General features: G+C 39.4%; 1 protein-coding gene across 2 annotated transcripts in view; it reads left to right on the forward strand.

Annotated features, from left to right (window-relative positions):
• Positions 1-1,096: 1,096 nt before the first annotated feature.
• PFDN1 (prefoldin subunit 1) overlaps positions 1,097-24,707 on the forward strand; it is a 59,773-nt gene continuing 36,162 nt past the window's right edge. For both annotated transcript variants that reach the window (XM_060008713.1, XM_060008714.1), the window contains exons 1-2: positions 1,097-1,165; positions 3,719-3,885. In XM_060008713.1, coding sequence (XP_059864696.1) covers positions 1,133-1,165; positions 3,719-3,885 — 200 coding nt within the window. In that variant the 5' untranslated portion in view covers positions 1,097-1,132. The remainder of the gene's footprint in view (positions 1,166-3,718; positions 3,886-24,707) is intronic.

Raw genomic sequence — 24,707 nt, forward strand, 5'->3', positions numbered from 1 at the left:
GTGATGTGATGTAAAAAATAAAAAAATACATAAAGGAGGATGTGGCCCGTTTGAAAGACAAACACAACAATGGTAACTACATGAACTTAACTACAACTATTTATCGTGTACCTACTGTGTGCATTGTGTTATGCTCGGAGCTTTTCATCCTGATCTTATTTATTCCTCAGAATAACCCTGTTAGGGTTATTCTCATATTAAATGAGGAGACAAACTCTATTGCTATACAACTAGTATATGGAACCAGACATACCTAGGCTCAAGGTAGACCAAACCTTGAATACAGATCTGTCTAGTTCCAAATTCCCTGCCCTTTCTTCTCCCCCACAGATTTTTAGAGTAGGTAAGACATATATTTCTTTCATGTCCAGAAGTCCAATTACTAGTTACTCTTTTGGTTCAAATGACAGGTACTTTATAGCAGATTCTCAAAATGTGGTTTGCAGACCACTTGCACCAGGTCATAAGGGGAGTTTGCAAAAGTGCAAATTTCTGGGCCCCATAGCAAAAATTCTAAGTAATTAAGTTTGGGATGAGGATCAGAGAATCTGTTTTTTTTTTTTTTTTTTTTTAAACAAACTAATGTGGCCTCTCGTGAGAACCACTATGTCTAGAAGGTCTTCCAGGAGCGTTCAGTAGAAATAAGTTCTTTGGGAGAACACTTCACCTAAGCCTTCTGGTCTTCTCCACACTGCCATGCCTGAAGCTCAGGCTGATTCTCTCAGGCTGACTCTCTCATGCCAATTCTCTCATGCCTGACAGCACAGGGACTCGCCGAAGGCATGAATGACTTAAGAGGTTTTGGCCTAATCTACATACATCTCAATTTAGCAGCACAAATTAAGCTATTTGTCAAAATGCTTAAAACCATACACGAAATCTGCGCGTTGTGCTGTGTTTGGAAGAATGTGGAGAAACAGGGCAGGCCTATAGGTCACGTGGGGAAGATGTACTCTGAATCGGAATCCTGCATATTTCGGGGGTTGCCAGCGCTGGAGAATGTTGGAAAACCGAGCAGCCAGACTCAAGCGCAGGCGCAGAAGGGAGGGGGGAAATCAAACCGTCAAGGAGCGCCCTTCCCCCATCCTCTTTCCGGCCTTCTCCCACTGCGCAGGCGCAGGAGTGAAGCAAGATGGCGGCCCCCGTGGATTTGGAGTTGAAGAAGGTAAAAGAGGGTCTTGAGCAGGCAGAGACTTTTTCTTTGGAAGCTAAGGGGACTGTGGACAAGAATATCGAGTGAGACTCGAGTTCTGCGGAAGGCTCCAGGGAAATGGGGAATGGTTTCCCAGAGTCCTAAGGCGGGACAGGCTCTCTTTAGGCTGGAGTCGGGGGCGAGCTGCTCTTTGCTGGGTAAGAGCCGGTTGCGCTGGGCCTGGTTAAGTCTGACGGGCCGATGGCTCTTCTGTTCCCTAGTTCCGAGTTCCAGAGACCTTTCGTTGAGCTTGGAGTTTTCAGTTCCATAGTGAGGCCTGAAGTGAGCGTTTCCAGCTGGAGCCCTTTGAGACGGCTGCCCGAGCTGAGGCATCTAATTCTGCATTCTAATTTGCTTTGAAAAAATCCAAGTCCAACCTGTGTTTTTAGGCCACATCTTCAATCCCATACCTTGTAAGGTCGCTACATACAGTTCAGTTAGGTATTCTCATAGCAGTGTTCATCTTAGGGCTTTGGTCTTAGCTCCCCCCCCCCCGCCCCCGTTTTTATTTAAAGACTTGTCAAAAAAGAAACAAAGTTTTCCAGATAAAATCGGTATCAGAAGGAATTGGTTTTCTCTTTTCAAACAATTGCCTATAAATGTGTTGTTACTCAGGAACGTTTTCGCAGCTTAAAGAGTTGTCGGGATTCCTAGACTTTACCTACTTTAAACCTATACTTTTCTAGAAAAGGAAACAGTTTCAGAAAAGACTCAGACCAAGGTTGGGACTAGAATCCAGTATTCTCTGCCTTACTTCCCACCTTTTGACCATTAGTTTTGGTTCGTTAGAAGAGCAAATTTTACTTAAGGCTGTCTCCTGGTCAACCTCTGCATAAGAAATAGGACAGCTGAAATAGCTTTTCCACCTAATAAATGAAGCTGCGTATTATTGCTCTGAGGATTTATGTGTGTGTGTCTTGCTTCTTGTTTGAAACTTGTACCTTTAGTCCTTATGTGGTCTCTAGTGCTGTAATATCTTAGCATTAACAATATGCCAGCTTCCTTAGCAAACTGTGTCTTAAAGTGTTATAAAAGTTCACCTTTTTTTTCTGTTAAAAGTTCAAATTTAAGTTAGGGTTTAGTGAAAGAGCTAACAATAGAGTACAGCTGTGAATGGACTTACCGCTCAGTATTATTTGAATTTGTTGCTAGGAAACCTGTGGACAGTGAATGCAAACTAAGGAAATGATTACAGACTTAAATTGGGTAGTTTTGACAACCAATGAAATTAATTGAAAAAGAAACATGTTTAAAGGTCTTCTAATATCTTTATAAGGTTTTTTTTTTTGGCGGGGGCCGGGGGGTGGGGGCGCGGCAGGTGGAGACTAGTAGGAAACTTTAGGCACTTCCTCTCCCCCCGAAATGAATCTTTTGAAACCTTACTAGTCGGCGAGAACAAAGTGAGAATAAAAATTAAGTAGTAGCTTTTGCTGTGTATTGCAGCCGCAAATGTTATTATTAAGGCATAAATTTGAGAGCATGTGAAAGTCATTCTAGGCACTTCATGAGTATCCAAGAAACGTTTATCTTTGAGTAAGGGTACTCAAGTGTCAAATTTGGCTTGGTATGTGCGTATGAAGATCATGATGCAATTCTTCTAACAATGTTTTGAAATTCTTGTTTTTCTCTTAAAATATTCATTTTCTGAATATTACTGTAGATAGTAGAGTAGAAAGATTCCTGAACTAGAGGTCAGAAGAAATGGATTTAAGTACTTGCTTTTCCACTTAGTAGTTGTTCAGCCCTGTGCAAGTCATTTATATCTCTTTAAAACATTTAGTTAATTTGTAAACTGTGGTGGTGAAACTGCCATCCCTAACTCAGGATTATTGAAAAGAGTAAATGAGACCTTTATTATACCTGTCAGTATTCTCATATTAATATTCACATGTTAATATTTCAAACAAATGTGGGAAAGTACTTTACACCTAGTTGTGTAATACAGATGTAGTGAGTTGTTACATTTATGTTTCTTGTTTTGGATCTCTGGGTTTCATCCTGTGACTTGCATTTAGTGCTTTTATTACTCCTCGGATACTTGCTACTTGATATGGTTATTATTTACCCTTGTTCTGCTTCAAATAGGTTGCATCTTCTGAGGACTGAGTAAATTCAGTACAGTTGACCCTTGAACAACACTGGTTTGAACTGCGGGGATCCAGTTGTATGCAGATTTTTAAAAATAGAAAATACTAGAGTACTACACGATGTGTAGTTGGTTGAATCCACTCGGTAGAACCAAGGATACAGAGGAACTGCTGTATAGGAACTGCCACCTATAAATTATACTTGGATTTTCAACTGCACGGAGGGTCAGTGCCCCTAATCACCGAATTGTTCAAGAGTCAAATGTATTTAGCATAGTGGCTTGATTGTTTACAATTATATTGATTTTTATTGATGTTTGCTGTGGTAAATTTCACAGCTTTGTCTCTGGTTAGCAGGCTTTATTTTAATATATTTAGATTTGACTTAAATGTTTCCTGTAAAATGTTGCACCTACTAAATCATGGACTTATTTTTTAGGCCTTCACAGAGCTTCAAGCCAAAGTGATTGACACTCAACAGAAGGTGAAGCTTGCAGACATACAGATTGAACAGCTAAACAGAACGAAAAAGCATGCACATCTTACAGATACAGAGATTATGACTTTGGTAGATGAGACTAACATGTATGAAGGTGTAGGAAGAATGTAAGTAAAGTATATCCTTAAGGGGATTATCTTCAAAGAGGTTTGTCTGAATTAAATCATAGAATTTGTTCACTTTACAACTTGCGTTAAAGTATCATAGTAGCTTTAAAGATCACCTAGTAAAATATCTTCTTTTTTTGAAAAATGAGAAACTGAACTCCAGATAAATGTGTTTAATTTTAAACTGTGAAGTACATTTTAAAAATATTTATTCCCTGTTCTTCTCTCCATGCTTAGGTACTTAAGTGTGTAACTTCAATGATAAAGATATGATTTGTTGTGAAAAGATGTTTATAGTAGTTTCATGTGTGAAGATTTATTTAAGTAGTTGTAGTTTTAACTTCCCCTTCCCTACCTAGCTATTAGTAGTCACACAAATCATAAATCTTTTAGATGTCTGATCAGGTTGTAAAATAAAAATAAACATTCAGTTGTGATTTAAATATACTCATTCTGTCGAACATGAGAAATCTAGTAAATCAACTTACCTTTTGTTTGTTCTAATTATTATATATGATTAACCTCCTACACTTCATTTTTTTTCTTTTAAAAGAATACATTACCCTTCTGAGAGAGAATAGATCTGCTTCATGTTCTCTAAGCAGTAAATAGGAATGGAAAACCCCTTAACTACAGGTCACATTCCATTACACTGAGCTAAAAGGAGACTAATTTTTTTTTTTTTTTTTTTTAGGTGGGGGAGGTACAGGAGGAGGGTTTTTCTGGAATTTGGTCTCTGATTATTACTTAGTAAGTGGACCATTACTTAAGTTTGGAGCTCTTTTAGTTGGAAAGGAATTTGACCTCAGTCTAGGATGACTTGTTTTGTGATTGATTTGAAGGAAGCATGGCATGTGTAACATTTAGTGATGACTTTAGAATGACATCATGAGAAATAGACCCTGCTCATGACTAGCTAATCCATATCTTTCTGGAAAAGAGATTGATTATGACAAACTGTTCTTCTGATTTGCTTTCTCAGAATAAACAATACACCACAAATAAATTTTATTGCTGGAGTTCATGTTTTTCATTTTAGCTTGTTTTAAAAGGAAGATAATCCCAATTTGAGAGTTTGTTACTGGGACACAAAAGAATTGGGATGAGAACAAAGTAGAACCCTTGAATATGTGTCTATGTAGTATGAAGTGCATTGTTGGCATTCACTACAGGATAATTTTATCTTTAGTTTGAATATCCTTAGGTCTTAAAACAGTAATGCTAGCTTTTCGAGCATGCTTGTTGATATGTTGCACCTGGATTTCATTAGCCTTTGTTTGCAACAGCTAAAGAATTTCTTTTTCCAAAACAGAAAAACTTTTCTCTTTGGCCTTTTGATCTACAGTGAAGTTCTAATTTTTAATTAGAATACTTTCATTTATTAAACATTCTGCAGAAATGATAGGAAGTTGCTTTTTTTGCATACTGCCCAAAGTGCTACATATGGGTTGTATTCACAAAGAATTTTAGAGTTTAAAGGCTGAGATACGGTTTTAAATTTGACTTTTGTGCTTTCTGCCTCTCGCTGGGATTTGTAGGGGCATGTAAGGTAAGTAGTGTTGTTGGCTAGAGTATTAGTGCCCTCAGGAAGAAAAGACTTGCTGAGTATTAGTCTGGTCATGAGGATGTTCTCTTTCTTGATGCTAAACCTGAAATATCTATTTCTGAATTTATAGTCTTGAGTAATTTTGAATTGTGATTCACTTCTTTAATTCTAGTGTTTCCCTTAATTTGTCTTTTCTTTTCCTTTTTGAGTATTATTAGGGAATTCTAATTAGAATACTAATTCTTCCCAAACTTGTTTTAAAACCAAGAATTAGGGGCTTCCCTGGTGGCTCAGTGGTTAAGAATCCGCCTGCCAATGTAGGGGTTACAGGTTCGAGCCCGGTCTGGGAAGATCCCACATGCTGTGGAGCAACTAAGCCTGTGTGCCACAACTACTGAGCCTGCGCTCTAGAGCCCGTGAGCCACAACAACTGAGCTGGCATGCCACAACTACTGAAGCCCACGCGCCTAGAGCCCGTGCTCTGCAACAAGAGAAGCTATTGCAGTGAGAAGCCCGCGCACTGCAATGAAGAGTAGCCCCTGCTCGCCTCAACTAGAGAAAAACTGGTGCGCAGCAACGAAGACCCAGTGCAGCCAAAAATAAATAAAGTTATAAAAAAAAAAAAGGCACCAAGAATTATGAAATCTAAAACATTACATTTTTGTTTTAGAACCTGCAATAGATTTTTGCCATTGCTGAAATTCAGGCCTCATTGTGTCTTGCCTGGACTGAGAAGCTATAGCTTCTTTTTTTTAAAAAATATTTATTTAATTTATTTATTTGGTTGTGCCGGGTCTTAGTTGCGGCAGGCAGGTTCCTTAGTTGCGGTTCAAGGACTCCTTTAGTTATGGCACGTGTGCTTCTTAGTTGCGGCTGGTGGGCTCCTTAGTTACGATATGCAAACTCTCAGTTGCGGCTTGCATGTGGGGTCTAGTTCTCTGACCAGGATTGAACCTGGGCCCCCTGCATTGGGAGCATGGAGTCTTTTAACCACTGTGCCACCAGGGAAGTCCTGAAGGTATAGCTTCTTGAACTGTTCTTTCTGCCTTTATTCTGTTGGTCCAAAAGCTTTCTTTGCACATCTGCCAGACATCTGCCAGAGTTGATCATGTCATTATTTCTCATAAAATCCTCTGTTCACCCTTGGTTGCCCACGGAATAAAATCTAAACTTGTTAGCCTAGCATTCACTGTCATTCATAATCTGTTCTTAATTTACCCTTCTAGCCTCAAATCCCACCACTTTCTCTTCCCAGGCTGAGGATAGCACATAAATTTCATCTCGTGGACTTGCCTCCTTCCATTGATTTTGAGTTATCTGTTGAGAAGGAGTTTGAGTCTCATGTGGACTTAAACATGCTTTAATTGATCAGTGAGGTCTGTCATGGGCTGAGGGTAGAAAGTAGTAGCACATGTACTCAAAATTGTTATCCCTACCCTTGCCACGTGGGTTTCCTCACGCATGCCATGTTTTTGTGCTTTCTTGATTTTGCTCCTTCTGTCCTTCTTGGCCTGCAGTATCCCACTTTCCCTTGTGAAATTCTCATCTTTCAAGACGTAGCTTATCTTCTCGGAAGATTTTTCCATCTTGCCTGGCAGATTTACTTACACTTTCCTGGAGGATACCAGAGCTTTTGTTCCTCTAGCTAGTAGAGCACGTGGGTGGCAGTATGAGGGTGGGGGGCAGAACTTGATTGAGTTTGAAATGGTCTGGTTTTCCCAACTGGATTGTCAGCTCTGTGAGACCATATACATATTTATCTTTGTTTCCTCAGTTCTCAGTATAATGTCTGGCACAAAATAGGTGTTAAATGCATGTGGATTTGAATTGAATATGATTCGCTCGCCTAAAATAACAGCATTTTCTTTTGGTTCTTTAGAAAGAAAATGTTTAGGAAGTGTCAGAGACTTAAGAATTGGAGTTTATTATGCTTTTAAAATATATAGTTCAATAAAGGTGAAATTTTAAAAGTAACATACATATATATATATATATATTTGTTTTCTTTTTTTTTGGCCGTATGCGGGCCTCTCACTGTTGTGGCCTCTGCCGTTGCGGAGCATAGGCTCCGGACGCGCAGGCTGAGCGGCCATGGCTCACGGGCCTAGCTGCTCCGCGGCATGTGGGATCCTCCCGGACTGGGGCACGAACCCGCGTCCCCTGCATCGGCAGGCGTACTCTCAACCACTGCGCCACCAGGGAAGCCCTAAAAGTAACATATATTTTGATTAAGGTCAAAGGAATTGTTTCTGACCAAAATTATGTCCTTTGATCTGACAGAATTAATTCTTTATTAAATCTGTTGAGAAGGTTGACAAATTCTACATGTCAACCAGTTGCAGAGATAGTCAGAACTGACAATATAGAAAAACCCAAGCCTCTAGGATTATGCTGAGGGCAGTATAATTTTTGGAGAATAAAAGCTATTCTGTGCAGAATAACATCAATACAATTGTATATTTTACCTTACTCATCCTCACATAGGATGGAAATCAGATTTTTCATTTTAGGGTGTGTATTTAGGTTACCAAGTCATTTCAAGCCCATATGCCTTTCCCAGTCATAAGCATGGAGAAAACTGGTACTGTTAAATACCCCTTATATATGGCTATTTCTGGTTTAAAACAAGGAAAATCAGGCTATGGGGTAAGATGATAAATTGCTATATACTGTAAGCTCTGCATATTCATTGCTCAAAGCTATATTCTATCCAGTCTCTTGGCATGTTGCCAGCACATTTTAGTTCTCTTACTTCATATTCTTTGGAGAGGCTGTTATGTAGCCTGATACTACTACCACCAATTTCTAGTTTTGCTACTTAAGCTGTTTGTGAGCTGACCTCACCATACCGCTTTAAGAACTATGATGAAAGTTACAACTGTGGAATGATCTGTCTGAATAGTTGGAAGTGTTTGTCTTCATCTTTCTAGCATGCAAGGAGGGAACAGATCTCAAATGAATGTTTCTTGTATTTTTTTTTTCATGAATAAGAACCAGCTTGTAATCGTTTATGGGAGTTTTCTTCCTTTTTCCTTTGCATAGTAGAAGATAAGAGTATTTTTAAAAGTTAGAATTACATTTGAAAGAACACATAAATGACATTTAGTCATGCTGGTGTTTGAAAGGCCCATCATCAGAATAAAGGTCAGATTTATTTTTATTAACAATAGGTATGATCCAGACCCTGATTTGATATTAGGTACATTATTCTAATATCCTTGTGCTTGAACATTACATAAATAACATTTCTTCTTTCCAAAAGAGATAAATGAGGCTTTTTATTTTTTTAATATGGGAGGAACTTGAGTAGATTAGCCTTTGAGAAGAATGATTAGTGCCTTTTTAAAACTTGAACCTAACTAAAAATAACTTTGTACCATATTTAAACTAATTTAGAGGTATGCCACCATTCTGTGGATATTTTTTTACATTTAAGGAACTAAGAATGAACAATGGTATAAATCTACCAACTAGATAAGTGTCTAGCAATGCAGAAATTGCTGTTTGGGAGCGGTGTTGCTATTTCTACTTGTTGAAGTAATTTGATGGTTGATCTCTAATGGTTGAAAGATCCAGAAGTATAAAACTTAAGATGAATGTGGCACAGGTAGAAAATGAAAATAGTAGGTATATTTCTGATAGGTAACAAAATTTAAAAAAAATCTAAATAATCGAGCAACTTTTCAGCTAATTAGGATGTAGAAATCTGAACTCTTTGTGACAGTTTGGTTGAACTGCCCTTTGTTTAAAATGTCATGTTGGTTTTGTTGTGATTTTAATTGTTAGTTTGAATGTTGACTTGTAATTTGAATTGTGACATTTAGAAAAGCCAAGATGAAACATTTGCAGTTGCTCTAGGTTTAGTTATGTTAAATATTAATCAAAAGGGGTATAATCATGCTACCTCAAGTTTTGCAACCATTTTACAATTTCATATTGATGTAGAGTTGGTATTCCAGTCAATTCAAGGTCATTTTAATTTTATTTATTTACAATTTTTTAAATTAAAAAAAATTTTTATTTTATTTATTTTTGGCTGTGTTGGGTCTTTGTTGCTGCACGCGGACTTTCTCTAGTTGCAGCGAGTGGGGGCTACTCTTCATTGCAGTGCTTGGGCTTGTCATTGCGGTGGTTTCTCATTGCTGTGGCTTGTTGTTGCGGAGCACGGGCTCTAGGCGTGCGGGCTTCAGTTGTTGTGGCTTGCGAGCTCTAGAGTGCAGGCTCAGTAGTTGTGGCACACGGGCTTATTTGCTCTGCGGCATGTGGGATCTTCTGGACGAGGGCTCGAACCCTTGTCCCTTGCATTGGCAGGCAGATTCCTAACCACTGCGTCACCAGGGAAGCCCCTCGAGGTAATTTTAAAGCTGAAGATATAGTTGTACTATATTTCATTCCTAATAAACAACAAATCTTGGTGTAGTAAATATTAAGTATTATTGATATTATAGTAATAATGGTTTATATTGTTGTTCTCACTAGAACCAAGTTTAGATATTTTATTTAATGCTTACTGTAGGAGAAAAAAAAATACAAACTACTTTTGCTGTGAGAGCCACACAGCAAATTCGAATTTATAAGCTCCTTTTACTCTCTTTGAAAGTATTAATCTGTAGTTTACAGTAGAGAAAATGAAGCAAAGATAAAATAATTTTCAAAGGTAGGAAGAAATTTTTTTAGTCATTTTTTTAGATTTATTTTAAAGGAAGAGGAGTTTTGATGTTGAGCTGCTTTTCCTAATAGAATGTGATCCAGCCTTCTTGTATTTTTATACAGAGCCATATAAAGTCATGGTTTTCATTGCTCAGAGTCCTAAGGGGAAAAAAAACAACTTTTCCTGGTGTGCAGGGAAAATGACTTCAGTTTTGTTGATGCTGAGTATGTATATAACCCCAGCTGGGCATAGTCTCCTCTTCCACAGATGTGGTACTCTAGGGAGAGGAGATTTTTGAGTAATATTCTTAATTTCTGTAAGCTGTCAGTGATTTAAAAACTCGGTGTTCGTTATAACTGTGATTACTGCAGTGTAGAATGACATCACTGGTTTTATGGCAGGGGAAGTTAACAAACATTTTGCGTAGGAATTACATAGCCATTTTTCTTTTGCAGAAGAATACTTTTAAAAATTCTTTCCCTTCTTGCCCTCCCATGTTCTCCAGAATCCAAACAATCTCACTGAAACACAGGACATTAATTTCGAAAATGTGTCAATTAGGAGTTTATTATAAGAAAAGAAAAAGAAGTCTGTTAAACTTACCTTGGGATGTACAAACATGCTGAAATAAAATTTTTATTAAAAAATTTTTTTTTATTTAATGTGTCTTTGTTGTAGGGTTGCTTAGTTTAGGCTAGAACTTGTTTAAATGTAATTGATTCATTTTGTTACCATTACTTGGAGGAGTTTCCTTGTGCATTTCCTGACATCAAAAGGCCTGACTTTTTTTTTGATCTGCTTTTGTTGCATGAAAGTAACAATCAACACAAGAGGATAGTGCAGTGTATTCCAATTGGTGATAAGCAAGAATTAATGTAGTTAACTGAGGGAAGGGTAAAAAAAATTACTTTGTTGTTCCTATGTAAATAAAAATAAAGATAGCAGTAATCTTGAATTTTGTTACTTTGTCATTGGGGATTTGGGTGCTGTAACTGACTTAACACTGGGTGAATTTCTCTGAAGTGAAAAACAATAAATTTTAAGCTGTACCAAGAATTTTGTGATTTTAGCTGCCACTTATCTCGTAGTGGCAAATTTAGGAACAACTTGCTATCTAATCTGTTTGAGAGAGGACTGACATGTTCATGTCAAGGAACATAGTCTGGGACTTCCATGGTGGTGCAGTGGTTAAGAATCCACCTGCCAATGCAGGGGACCCGGGTTTGAGCCCTGGTCCCGGAAGATCCCACATGCCACAGAGCAGCTGAGCCTGTGTGCCACAACTACTGAGCCTACGCTCTAGAGCCCGTGAGCCACAACTACTGAGCCCACGTGCCTAGAGCCCATGCTCCACAACAAGAGAAGCCCCTGCAATGAGAAGCCCGCGTACCGCAGTGAAGAATAGCCCCCGCTCACTGCAACTAGAGAAAGCCCGCGAGCAGCAATGAAGACTCAACACGGCCAAAAATTAAAAAAAAAAAAAAAAAAGGAACATAGTCTGCTTAATGAAACACCCAAAAGGAACTCAGAAAAAATATTGACTTAAAAGGTAAGAGTCAGTCCATATACATCAATACACACTTGGTAATGACTTATTGGTATTCTTTTCTTTCTTATTACTTCTATCAGGAATTGCTGTGAATTGCAAATATCCTTTGCCCAGATGGAATAATTAGGATTGTAGTGTGTTGCATGTACCATTAGTGCCTGTGGTTTTGTTTTTTTGGGTTTTTTTGCGGTACGTGGGCATCTCACTGTTGTGGCCTCTCCCATTGCGGAGCACAGGCTCCAGACACGCAGGCTCAGCGGCCATGGCTCACGGCCCCAGCTGCTCCGCGGCATGTGGGATCTTCCCAGACCGGGGCACAAACCTGTGTCCCCTGCATCGGCAGACGGACTCTCAACCACTGCGCCACCAGGGAAGCCTGTGCCTGTGGTTTTGTGAAGAATGTATACCCACTTTAATTTTAGATTTCAGGTTTGAATGGACATGTCTGGGAGAATGTTATCTCATTGTTCTGGCCAGAAACTCTCATTATCAACTCTTGTTCTAAGATCAGTTACCTTGAAATGGACCAGATTACTTGGAAGACACTATCCCTTTGGCTTTGAAGAGGACTAGAATATTCTTATATCAAAATTTGCACAGCAGCAGGAGCCCAGTATTGAAAATGTATCTCTAAATAGATAAGAGCATGACTGCCGTAAGCCAGGCCTTTTACATTGTTTGGCTCAGGGTAAAAAGATTTGGACCACAATATGCATCCTGTATGTGTGTGTCTGAGTCTTTTGCACTTGTGCCAAAATATATTTATATTTCTCTGTGACTTTCTGCTTTTGTACCAAGAGTATTCTGTTTGTGTCCTTCAGTACTCATTGGATAGTAATTTTTTATTACCCATTGGTTCTCATTTATCCAATGTTATATTTTAACCTACTAGGAAAATAAAGATCACATCTTGGAAAAACTTGTAGCATAGCTTGATGCTTATGTGTGGAAATGTTTGGGGTTTGATGAGGCCAGAGTAAAAGTGGTAAACATCAGAGGTGATTATTTACCAGAATGCTTAGAATACCAAGTAGTCACCAAAAATAAATGTCATGTTTAAATAGATTAACATACTACTGTTTCTATTTCAAGAGTAATAGTTTGATTTAAAAATACACAGTGATTTTTAATTAGTACAGATTGAACCTATCAGTATGTGAGTTACTCATCTAGAACAAGGAATGTTTACATGGAATTGGCTTCCTGAAGGGACCATGATTTTTTAAATAATTATAGTGAATTCCCAGTCCTCATCTTATTTGACTTAGAAGCATTTAGTCCAGTTTATCTTTCTTTCCTTGATGCACTTTCTTCCTGTGACTTCCAGGATACCACCTCTTGGTTTTCCTCCTATTTCACTGGCCATTCCTTCTCAGTTTCCTTTACTGGTTCCTTTTCTTTCCCGTTTCCAAATATTAGATTGATCTTGGGCTTAGCTCAGCCTTTGGATTTTTTTTCTCTTTTCTTGTATATACTCAGTTTCTTAGTGATCTCATCCAGGCTTATCTCTTTAAATGCTTTTTTATATACTGACAACTGGCAGAGTTTTATCTTAGGTTAGAACCCTTCCTGAACTCCAAGTTGCATATACCCACCTGCCTCCTTTATATCTACATTTGATGGTCTAATAGGCATCTCAAAACTGACTTGACCAAAATAAAATTCTCATTAGTTACAAATTAACCAGTTCCTCCTTCAGTCTTTCTCATTTCAGCAAATGGCTTTTCTTTCTTTCCTTTTTTTTAAAGGCAGTTGGAATGATGGTTGGAGGGAGGGGAACAATTTTAATATTTATTTATCTATTATTTATTTATTTATTTTGGCTATGCCAGCATAGCCAAATGCGGCATGCGGGATCTTCGTTGCGGCATGTGGGATCTTTGTTGCGGCATGAGGCATCTTTAGTTTGTGACATGCGAAATTCTTAATTGCGGCATTCATACGGGATCCAGTTCCCCGACCAGGGATCGAACCCGGGCCCCCAGCATTGGGAGCGCGGAGTCTTACCCACTGGACCGCCAGGAAGGTCCCGCAAATGGCTTTTCTATCCTTCCAGCTCTTTCAAATCTTGGAGTCATCCTTTTTTTTTTGGCTGCCTTGGGTATTAGTTGCGGCACGTGGGATCTTTATTGCAGTGCGTGGGCTTCTCTCCAGTTGTGGCTCGTGGCCTCCAGAGTGCATGGGCTCTGTAATTTGTGGCATGCAGTTTCTCTAGTTGAGGTGCGAGGGCTCAGTAGTTGCAGCGCGTGGGCTTAGTTGCCCCATGGCATGTGGGATTTTAGTTCCCTGACCAGGGATCAAACCCATGTCCCCTGCGTTGGAAGGTGGATTCTTTACCACTGGACCACTGGGGAAGTCCCTTGGAGTCATCCTTGACTCCTCTCTTTCAGTCTTACATTCAGTCCATTAGCAAAGACTCCATCTTTAAATTTTGCCCAGAATCTGAACATTACTTGTTACCACCCTGGTCTAAACTATCATTGGATTGCAGTTGCCTCCTAACTGGGCTCCCTGCTTATATCCTTACACTTTATAGCTGTCCTCAACTGAGCAGACAGAGTGACTCTTTTAAAACAAAATTCAGATCACTCTAGTCAGAATCTTCAGATGACTTTTAAATTTTATCAGTGAAAAAGACAAGGGCTTTTGTATTTTCTGGTTTTTCTGAATGAAGCCACCTTCTTCCAGATGTCTGTATGGCTTATACCTTCTCTTCCTTCTGGTCTTTACTAAATAGGCATTGAGGCCTTTCGTGACCACCCTATTTATTTATTTACTAATATATTAAAATCTTTTTTTATTGGAGTATAGTTGATTTACAATGTTGTGTTACTTTCTGCTGTACAAAAAAGTGAATCAGTTATACATATATCCACTCTTTTATGACTACCTTATTCATTTTATTTATTTATTTTAAATTTATTTATTTATGTATTTATTATTGGCTGTGTTGGGTCTTCGTTGCTGCACATGGGCTTTTTCTCTAGTTGTGGCGAGTGGGGGCTACTCCTCTTTGCGGTGTGCAGGCTTTTCATTGCGGTGGCTTCTCGTTGCAGAGCATGGGCTCTAGGTGCGTGGGCTTCAGTAGTTGTGGCATGTGGGCTCAGTAGTTGTGGCTCGCAGGCTCTAGAGCACAGGCTCAGTAGTTGTGGCGCACGGGCTTAGTTGCTCCATGGCATGTGGAATCTTCCTGGACCAGGGCTCGAACCTTTGTCCCCTGCATTAGCAGGCGGATTCTTAACCACTGTGCCACCAGGGAAGCCCTGTTTATATTTTTATCATTTAAATTTTATTTATTTTTCTATACAGCAGGTTCTTATTAGTTATCTATTTTATACATATTAATGTATATATGTCAATCCCAATCTCCCAATTCATCTCACCACCACCATCCCCCCTGCCACTTTCCCCCTTTGGTGTCCATACGTTTGTTTTCTACATCTGTGTCTCTATTTCTGCCCTACAAACTGGTTCATCTGTACCATTTTTCTACATTCCACATATATGCATTAATATATGATATTTTTCTCTTTCTGACTTACTCTGTATGACAGTCTCTAGATCCATCCACATCTCTACAAATGACCCAATTTGTTCCTTTTTATGGCTGAGTAATATTCCATTTTATATATGTACCACATCTTCTTTCTCCATTTGTCTGTTGATGGGCATTTAGGTTGCTTCCATGACCTGGCTATTGTAAATAGTGCTGCAATGAACATTAGGGTACATGTGTCTTTTTTTTTTTTTTTTTTGGTGGTACGCAGGCCTCTCACTGTTGCAGCCTCTCCTGTTGCAGAGCACAGGCTCCGGACACGCATGCTCAGCGGCCATGGCTCACGGGCCCAGCCGCTCCGAGGCCTGTGGGATTTTCCTGGACTGGGGCACGAACCTGCATCCCCTGCATCGGCAGGTGGACTCTCAACCACTGCGCCACCAGGGAAGCCCACGTGTGTCTTTTTGAATTATGGTTTTCTCTGGCTATATGCCCAGTAATGGGATTGCTGGGTATGACCATCCTATTTAAAAGTAGTATATACATACTTCCACCTCCCATCTACTTGCCTCTTGTATGCTCTGTTTTTTGGCTTTACTTTTCTCCTGGCACGTATAACCATCTGGCCTACTATAGTACTAATTATGTATCTTTCTTAAGTCAGCTTTATTGAGCTATAACTTATATATAGTAACATGCATTCATTCTAAGAGTAGAGTTGGATGAGTTTTGACAAATGTAACCACCTCTCCAATCATGATATAGAACATTTTCATCACTCTAAAATGTTCCTTATTGCTTTTTCCAAGTCAGTCCTCCACTCCCCCAGATCCTGCTCTAGGCAACTGATAATCAGATTTGTCACTGTAGATTAATTTTGTCTATTTTAGAACTTTATATGGAATATATAAATAGAATCATTATCATATGTACTCCTTTTGTGGCTTTTTTTCATTAAGCGTAGTACTTCCACGATTTATCCATGCTGTGCATATCAGTCCTCCTCAGGGACTGTATATTGGGCTTTAACTCCACTTCTTTAAGTACTCTTGCCTCTGCCCTCCTCTCTGTGTTTGCCAGCTTCATCTTCAGATTGGTTGCAGGAGTTCCAAGGATTTCATTCAGATGTGACAACATCCAGAGTTAGAAAGTATCATGTGTTTTGTGTCACTTCTGTGGGAGCAAAGAAATCTTTCCCAGAAGTCTTCAAAAGGACCACCTCTCACATTTCATGACAAGAACTGAGCTACATGCTTGGCTTAAATCTTGGGGTATGGAACTGCCATGAATGGGTAAGACCAATCAAGATTTACCACAGGATTCACCTCCCTGAGTCTCTTGACAGTGCAGGCTACCCAAACAAAACTGGGGCTCTGTCAACAAAGTAAGAGGAGCAGATACTGGGTAGCCAACCAATAGCGTCTGCTAAAATCATCAAAAACAATCATTGGAGTGACCAACAGTTCAGGGCTAGCTACATGAAAACTGGGTAAAATATTTAAGATGAATTACGGAATTTAATCAGGGAGTACAGGTAGGAAGCTCTTGAAGTAATTCAGGAGTATAGTAATAAGGGCAGAAGGTAAAGTGGCAGAAGTGGGATGGAGAGGAAGGAGGGTGAGTATGAAAGAAAGTAATGAGCCTTAGAGATAAATTGGGAATATGGGGACACAGAACAGCTGCAGGTTTGAGACTTAGGTGAGTGGGCAAGTGGTGATATCACTGATAGAGACTGAAATTGAAATGGGGAAACTGTAGGGAATGTTGGTATGGGTAGAAAAAGTGAGTTTAATTTGGGACATGTTGAATTTGAGGAGATGTGGAACATACAAGTAGAAATGACCATTAGATGATAGTGTAGGTGATAGGGGTTGATAATATTTTGAGAGTCATTCGCCAGGTTGAAGCCTTGAAAATAAATGAGTTCTCAGAGGGACTTTGGGTACAAATAGCTTAGCCTAGAGCCTGCATAATGCTTGTAATATCGGTACTGGAAGAGAAGAGGAAGGAGGGTTTATGGATATAGGAGTTGATGAGGGGAACATGAATAGTATTGTACTAAGATGCAGCAGAATCACTCAGAGTTTATATTTGAACATTGCTGTGTTCCATAGATTTGTTTCAGGTTGTCTCCTGTACCCTTTTAACATGTCCCCAACCTGTTTGTTTGCTTTAATTAGTAGACTTTCTTTTTTAGAGCATAAGTTGTAGGTTTACAAGAAAATTGAGCAGAAAGTACAAAGAGCTCTCACATTCCCCCTCCCCAGTTTCTTCCTCTTTTTATATCTTGCATTTGTGTAGTATATTTGTTACAATTGAAGGAATATTTATACATCACGGTTAACTAAGGTCCGTAGTTTATATTAGGATTCACTTTTTGTACAGTTCTATGGGTTTTGACAAATGTATAATGTTTTGTATCTGCCATTACTTTATCATACAGAACAGTTTCACTGTCTCCCAAATCCTCTATGCTCCACATATTCATCCTTCCCTCCTCAAACCCCTCATCTTTTTATTTCTCTATAGTTCAGCCTTTTCTAGAATGTCATATGTTTGAAATCATACAGAGTAAAAGAGCATTTTTCATTACTTGCTTCTTTCACTTAACAATATGCATTTAAGTTTCCTCCATGTCTTTTCATGTCCTTTCATGGCTTGATAGCTCATTTCTTTTTTTTTTTTTTCCGGCTGCGTTGGATCTTTGTTGCTGTGCATGGGCTTTCTCTAGTTGCGGCGAGCACGGGCTACTCTTCGTTGCAGCACATGGGTTTCTCATTGTGTTAGCTTCTCTTGGTGCGCTGCACGAGCTCTAGGCGCAGGGGCTTCAGTAGTGGCAGCACATGGACTTGGTAGTTGTGGCATGTGGGCTCTGGGGCGCACAGGCTTCAGTATTTGTGTGTGGGCTTAGTTGCTTTGTGGCCTGTGGGATCTTCCCGGACACGGGTTTGATCCCGTGTCCCCTGCATTGGCAGGCAGATTCTTAACCACTGAGCCACCAGGCAAGTCCCTTTTTAAATTAATTAATTTATTTTTTGGCCAAGCTGCACGTCGTGTGGGTCTTCGTTCCCCAACCAGAGATCGAAACCGCGTCCCCTGCATTGGAAGCACAGAGTCTTAACCACTGGACCACCAGGGAAGTCCCAGCTCATTTCTTTTTTTAAAAAAAAATTAATTAATTTATTGGCTGCATTAGGTCTTCGTTGCTGTGCGTGGGCTTTCTCTAGTTGCAGTGAGCGGGGGCCACTCTCTGTTGCGGTGCGCGGGCTTCTCATTGCAGTGGCCTCTCCTTGTGGAGCACAGGCTCTAGGTGTGCGGGCTTCAGTAGTTGTGTCTTGCGGGCTCTGGAGCGCAGGCTCAGCAGTTGTGGCACACGGGCTTAGTTGCTGCGCGGCATGTGGGATCTTCCTGAACCAGGGCTCGAACCCGTGTCCCCTGCATTGGCAGGCGGATTCTTAACCACTGCGCCACCAGGGAAGTCCTCATTTCTTTTTTATTTCCTGTTTTTTTTTCTCGGAGTGCTTTGTCTTGGTAGTTCTATTGCTATGTCTTTGAGTTTGCTTATTTATTTTAAAAATTTTATGGGAGTATAGTTGATTTACAATATTGTGTTTCAGGTGTACAGCAAAGTCATTCAGTTATACATATACATATATTAATTTTTTTTTCAGATTCTTAGGAGCGTTCCTTCCTCTACAATTTTTTGGTATAGTTTCAGAAGGATAGGTGTTAATTCTTCTCTAAATGTTTGATAGAATTCCCCCGTGAAGCCATCTGGTCCTGGACTTTCGTTTGTTGGGAGTTTTTAAATCACAGTTTCAATTTCAGTACTTGTGATTGGTCTGTTCATATTTTCTGTTTCTTCCTGGTTCAGTCTTGGAAGGTTGTACTTTTCTAAAAATGTGTCCATTTCTTCCAAGTTATCTATTTTTTGGCATATATTCAATAATTGTTTGTAGTAGTCTTTTATGATCTTTTGTATTTCTGTGCTTGTAACTTCTCCTTTACCATTTCTAATTTTATTGATTTGAGCCTTCTCCCTTTTTTTCTTGATGAGTCTGGCTAAAGGATTATCAATTTTGTTTATCTTTTCAAAGAACCAGATTTTAGTTTGATTGATCTTTTCTACTGTTTTCTTCGTTTCTATTTCATTTATTTCTGCTCTGATCTTTATGATTTCTTACCTTCTATTAACTTTGGGTTTTGTTTGTTCTTCTTTCTCTGGTTGCTTTAGGTGTAAGGTTAGGTTGTTTGTTTGAGGTTTTTCTTGTTTCCTGAGGTAAGATTGTATTGCTGAACATTTCCCTCTTAGCCCTGCTTTTGCTGCATCCCGTAGGTTTTGGATCAACATATTTTTGTTGTCATTTATCTCTAGGTATTTTTGATTTCCTCTTTGATTTCTTCAGTGATCTATTGATTATTTAGTAACATATTGTTTAGCCTCCATGTGTTTGTGTTTTTTACAGTTTTTTTTTTTTCCTGTAATTGATTTCTAATCTCATAGTGTTGTGGTCAGAGAAGATGCTTGATATGATTTCAATTTTTGTAAATTTACTGAGGCTTGATTTGTGGCCTGAGATGTGATCTATCCTGGAGAATGTTCCATGTGCAGTTGAGAAGAAAGTATATTCTGCTGCTCTCGGATGGAATGTCTGATGTGTCATTTAAGGCCTGTGTTTCCTTACTGATTTTCTGTCTGGATGATCTGTCCATTGATGAGAGTGGAGTGTTAAAATCCCCCACTATTATTGTGTTACTGTTGATTTCTCCTTTTATGGCTGTTAGCATTTGCCTTATATTTTGGGGTGCTCCTGTGTTGGGTGCATATATATTTTATAATTGTTATATCTTCTTCTTGGATTGATCCCTTGATCATAATGTAGTGTCCTTCTTTGTCTGTTGTTACAGTCTTTATCGTAACGTCTATTTTGTCTGCTATGAGTATTGCTACTCCAGCTTTCTTTTGGTTTCCATTTGCATGGAGTACCTTTTTCCATCCCCTCAATTTCAGTCTGTATATGTCCCTAGATCTGAAGCAGGTCTCTTGTAGATAGCATATATACAGGTCTTGTTTTTGTATCCATTCAGCCAGTCTGTGTCTTTTGGTTGGACTATTTAATCCATTTACATTTAAGGTAATTATCAATATGTATGTTTCTATTGCCATTTGTTAATTGTTTTGGATTTTTTTGTAGGTCTTTTTTAAAAATTTTATTTTTATTTTTGGCTGTGTTGGGTCTTTGTTGCTGCATGTGGGCTTTTCTCTAGTTGCAGCGAGCGGGGGCTACTCTTCGGTGCAGTGCGCGGGCTTCTCATTGGGTGGCTTCTCTTGTTGCAGAGCACGGGCTCTAAGCACACGGGCTTCAGTAGTTGTGGCTTGTGGGCTCTAGAGCGCAGGCTCAGTAGTTGTGGTGCATGGGCTTAGTTGCTCCATGGCATGTGGGATCTTCCCGGACCAGGGCTTGAACCGGAGTCCCCTGCATTGGCAGGCGGATTCTTAACCACTGTGTCACCAGGGAAGCCCTGTAGGTCTTTTTTCTTCCCTTCCTCTTCTGTTCTTTTGTAGTTTGATGTCTATCTTTCATGTTGTGTTGGGTTGCTTTTTCTTTTTTATGTGTATATCTATTGTAGGTTTTTGGTTTGTGGTTACCATGAGGTTTTTATATAACAGTCTATATATGAACAAGATTGTTTTTAGTTACTGGTCTTTTAATTTCAAATGCATTTCCAATATTCTGCATTTGTGCTGTCCTCACGATTGCTGGTTTTGATGTCATATTTGTGTGTAGATGATTTCCTGGCTTTATGTTTGCCTGTACCGGTGGCTTTTTTATTCTCAGTTTTCTTGTGTCCAGTAGTGCCTTTTCTGCTTAGAGAAGTTCCTTTAGCATTTGTTGCAAAGCTGGTCTGGTGGTGCTGAATTGTATTAGCTTTTGCTTGTCTGGAAAACTTGATTTCTCCATCAAATCTGAATGAGAGCCTTGCTGGGTAGAATATTCTTGGTTGTTGGTTCTTCCCTTTCATCACTTTAAATATATTGTGCCATTCCCTTCTGGCTTGCAGAGTATCTGCTGAGAAATCAACTGATAACGTTATGGGAGTTTCCTTGTACGTTATTTGTTGCTTTTCCCTTTTTGCTTTTAATATATTTTTCTTTGTCTTTAATTTTTGTCAATTTGATCACTGTGTCTTTCGGCACGTTCTTGCTTGGGTTTACCCTGCCTGGGACTCTCTGTGCTTCCTGGACTTGGGTGACCATTTCCTTTTCCATGTTAGGGAAGTTTTCAGCTGTTACCTTTTCAAATATTTTCTCAGGTCCTTTCTCTCTCTCTTCTCCTTCCGGGACCCCTATAATGCAAATGTTGTGCATTTAATGTTGTCCCAGAGGTCTCTGAGACTGTCCTCATTTTTTTTTCTTCTTTCTTTTTTCTGTTCCATGGCAGTGATTTCCAGCATTCTGTCTTCCAGCTCACTTATCCATTCTTCAGCCTCAGTTACTTTGCTATTGATTTCTTATAGTGTATTTTTCATTTCAGTTATTGTATTGTTCATCTGTTTGTTCATTTTTAATTCTTATGGGTCTTTGTTAAACATTTCTTGTGTCTTCTCTATGTGCCACCATTTTTTCTTCTGAGTTCCTTGATCATCTTTACTATCATTACTCTGAATTCTTTTTCGGTTAAATTGCCTATCTCCCATTCTTTGTTTTTCTTCTGGGGTTTTATCTTTTCCTTGATCTGGGACCTATTCTTCTGCTGTCTCATTTTGTTTAATTATCTGTGATTGTGGTTTGTTTCACAGGCTGCAGGGTTGTAGTTCTTGCTTCTGCTGTCTGCTCCCTGGTGGATCAGGCTGTCTAAGAGGCTTGTGCAGTCTTCCTGGTCGGAGGTACTGGTTCCTGCCCACTGGGTGATGGAGCTGGGTCTTGTCCCTCTGGTGGGCAGGGCCATGTCAGGGGGTGTGTTTATTGGGCACCTGTATGCTTAGGGAGATTTTAAGCTCCCTTTCTGCTGATGGGTGGGGCTGTGTTTCCACCATGTTGGTTTTTTGGCCTGAAGCATCCCAGCATTGGAGCCTCCAGTTTGTTGGATGGGGCCAGGTCTTGGTGAGAGAATGGTAGCCTCCAGGAGGGCTCACGCCAGTGAGTACTCCCCAGAACTACTGCCGCCAGTGTCTTTTTTTTTTTTAAACCTTCTTGACCGTTTTTTAAAAAAATTAATTAATTAATTTTTGGTTGTGTTGGGTCTTTGTTGCTACGCATGGGCTTTCTGTAGTTTTAGTGAGTGGGGGCTGCTCTTCGTTGTGGTGCGTGGGCTTCTCATTGCGGTGGCTTCTCGTTGCGGAGCACGGGGCTCTAGGCATGTGGGCTTCAGTAGTTGTGGCACGCAGGCTCAGTAATTGTGGCTTGCGGGCTCCAGGATACAGGCTCTGTAGTTGTGGCACACGGGCTTAGTTGCTTTGTGGCATGTGTGATCTTCTTGGACAGGGGATTGAACCCGTGTCCCCTGCATTGGCAGGCAGATTCTTAACCACCGCGCCACCAGGGAAGCCCAGCAAGCTTGTTTTTTAATGGGACATATAGTAGATATTTTTGGCTTTGCTGGCCATATGATCTCTGTCAGAGCTCTCTTAACTCTGCCATTGTTGGGAGAAAGCAGCCATAGACATTCTATAGACAAATGAGTGTGACCGATTCAGCCTGCAAGCCAGTTTGCCAACCCATGATTTAGACAGTCAACTATCTTTTTTTTTTGTTTGTTTATTTATTTTAAAATTTATTTATTTATTTAATTTTGGGCTGCGTTGGGTCTTCATTGCTGCACGTGGGCTTTCTCTGGTTGTGGCAAGTGCAGGCTACTCTTTGTTGCGGTGCGCAGGTTTCTGTTGCGGAGCACGGGCTCTAGGCTCGTGGGCTTCAGTAGTTGCAGCACGCAGGCTCAGTAGTTGTGTCTCATGGGCTCTAGAGCGCAGGCTCAGTAGTTGTGGCGCACAGGCTTAGTTGCTCTGCGGCATGTGGGATCTTCCTGGACAAGGGATCAAACCTGTGTCCCCTGCATTGGCAGGCAGATTCTTAACCACTGTGCCACCAGGGAAGTCCCAACTATCTTTTAAAATGATTAACAATGAGAAAAGCATGCCTTTTATATTTATCTTAATTTATACTATTTCCAGTGCTTTTCATTTCTTTATAAGTTTCCATATGTTATCATACTCCTTCTGCTGGAACAGCTACCTTTAAAATTTCTTATGTATGTTTGCTAGAATACATTCTCTCAGCTTTTGTTTGTTTGAATTTCTCCTTCATTTTTGAAGTATATGTTCACTGTGTATGTAATGCTGGTTAATAGCTTTTGTCTGTCAGTATTTTGAAAATGTCATTCCATTGTCTTCCTTGCATAGCTTGTGACAAGAAGTTTGATGTAACTCTTATCATTGTTTCTCTTAATGCAGTATGTCATTTTCTGGCTGCCTTCAAGATTTTCTTTTTAGTTTTAGTTTTCTATAATTTGGTTATGTTACATCTAGTTTTGTTTTGTTGTATTTATTTTTGTCTGGGTTTCTCTGAGTGTCTTGGAAGTGTGATTTGGCTTCTTTTTTTCATTTGTTTTAGAAAATTCTTGTCCATTGTCTCTTCAGATGTTTCTCCATTTTTTTTCTTCTTGTTCTGCGTCTCTAATTACACATATGTTAGACAACTTAATATTGTCTCTTATGTCTTGCCTGCTGTATCCTGTTTTTGTTTGGTTTGTTTTATTCGTTTTTACACCTTTTTTTCTCTTTGTGTTTTAGTTTGATTAATTTTTATTAACCCATCTTCAGGTTTACTTCACCTTTGCCATGTATGTAATTAGGAACACTGTAAATGAAATTCTGTGCTTGAGATTTTCTAGACCATAACTAGGTTGAATTTTTAATTTTTAATTTTAAAAATTATTTTTATTTTTTTTTGGCTGAGCTGTGTGGCTTGCAGTATCTTAGTTCCCCAACCAGGGATTGAACTCATGCCATTGGCAGTGAAAATGTGGAGTGCTAACCAGTGAACCCCCGGAGAATTCCCTTATAGGGTGAATTTGGACCAGAACCCATGAGGAAGTCACCTTATGGTTACAAATTCTTAGGGGACATTTTTGTTTTTTCATTTTACTTACTACCAAGGTATAGATAGACAAGTTTATTTTACCGTACTGAGAGACAAGTTGTTGTTGTTGTTTTCACTCTTAGACTGAAGGTGGAACCCTTTAATTGAGGATTCTCTTAATAACATCATCACTTTGGATGGTGCCTAGGTTTTATCTCCTGTGTCTGTGCCAGTGTGGATACTGAAGGTCTCTAGGATTAAGCAGAATCTCTCTTGGTGAAAACCAATTTATTGCTTTCTTACCTTCCACAATTTCTGATTTCACTTCATTTTGGCCCCCGTAGAATCTTTTTTTTTTTCTTCCAGTTTTATTGAGATGTAATTGACAAACAGCATTGTGTAAGTTTAAGGTGCACAGTATAATGATTTGACTTGCATACATTATAAAATGTTTGTCACATAAGTTTAGTGAACATGCATCATCTCGTATAGATACACAGT

Source organism: Delphinus delphis, chromosome 3 (genome assembly GCF_949987515.2).
Source record: "Delphinus delphis chromosome 3, mDelDel1.2, whole genome shotgun sequence".
NCBI lineage: Eukaryota > Metazoa > Chordata > Mammalia > Artiodactyla > Delphinidae > Delphinus > Delphinus delphis.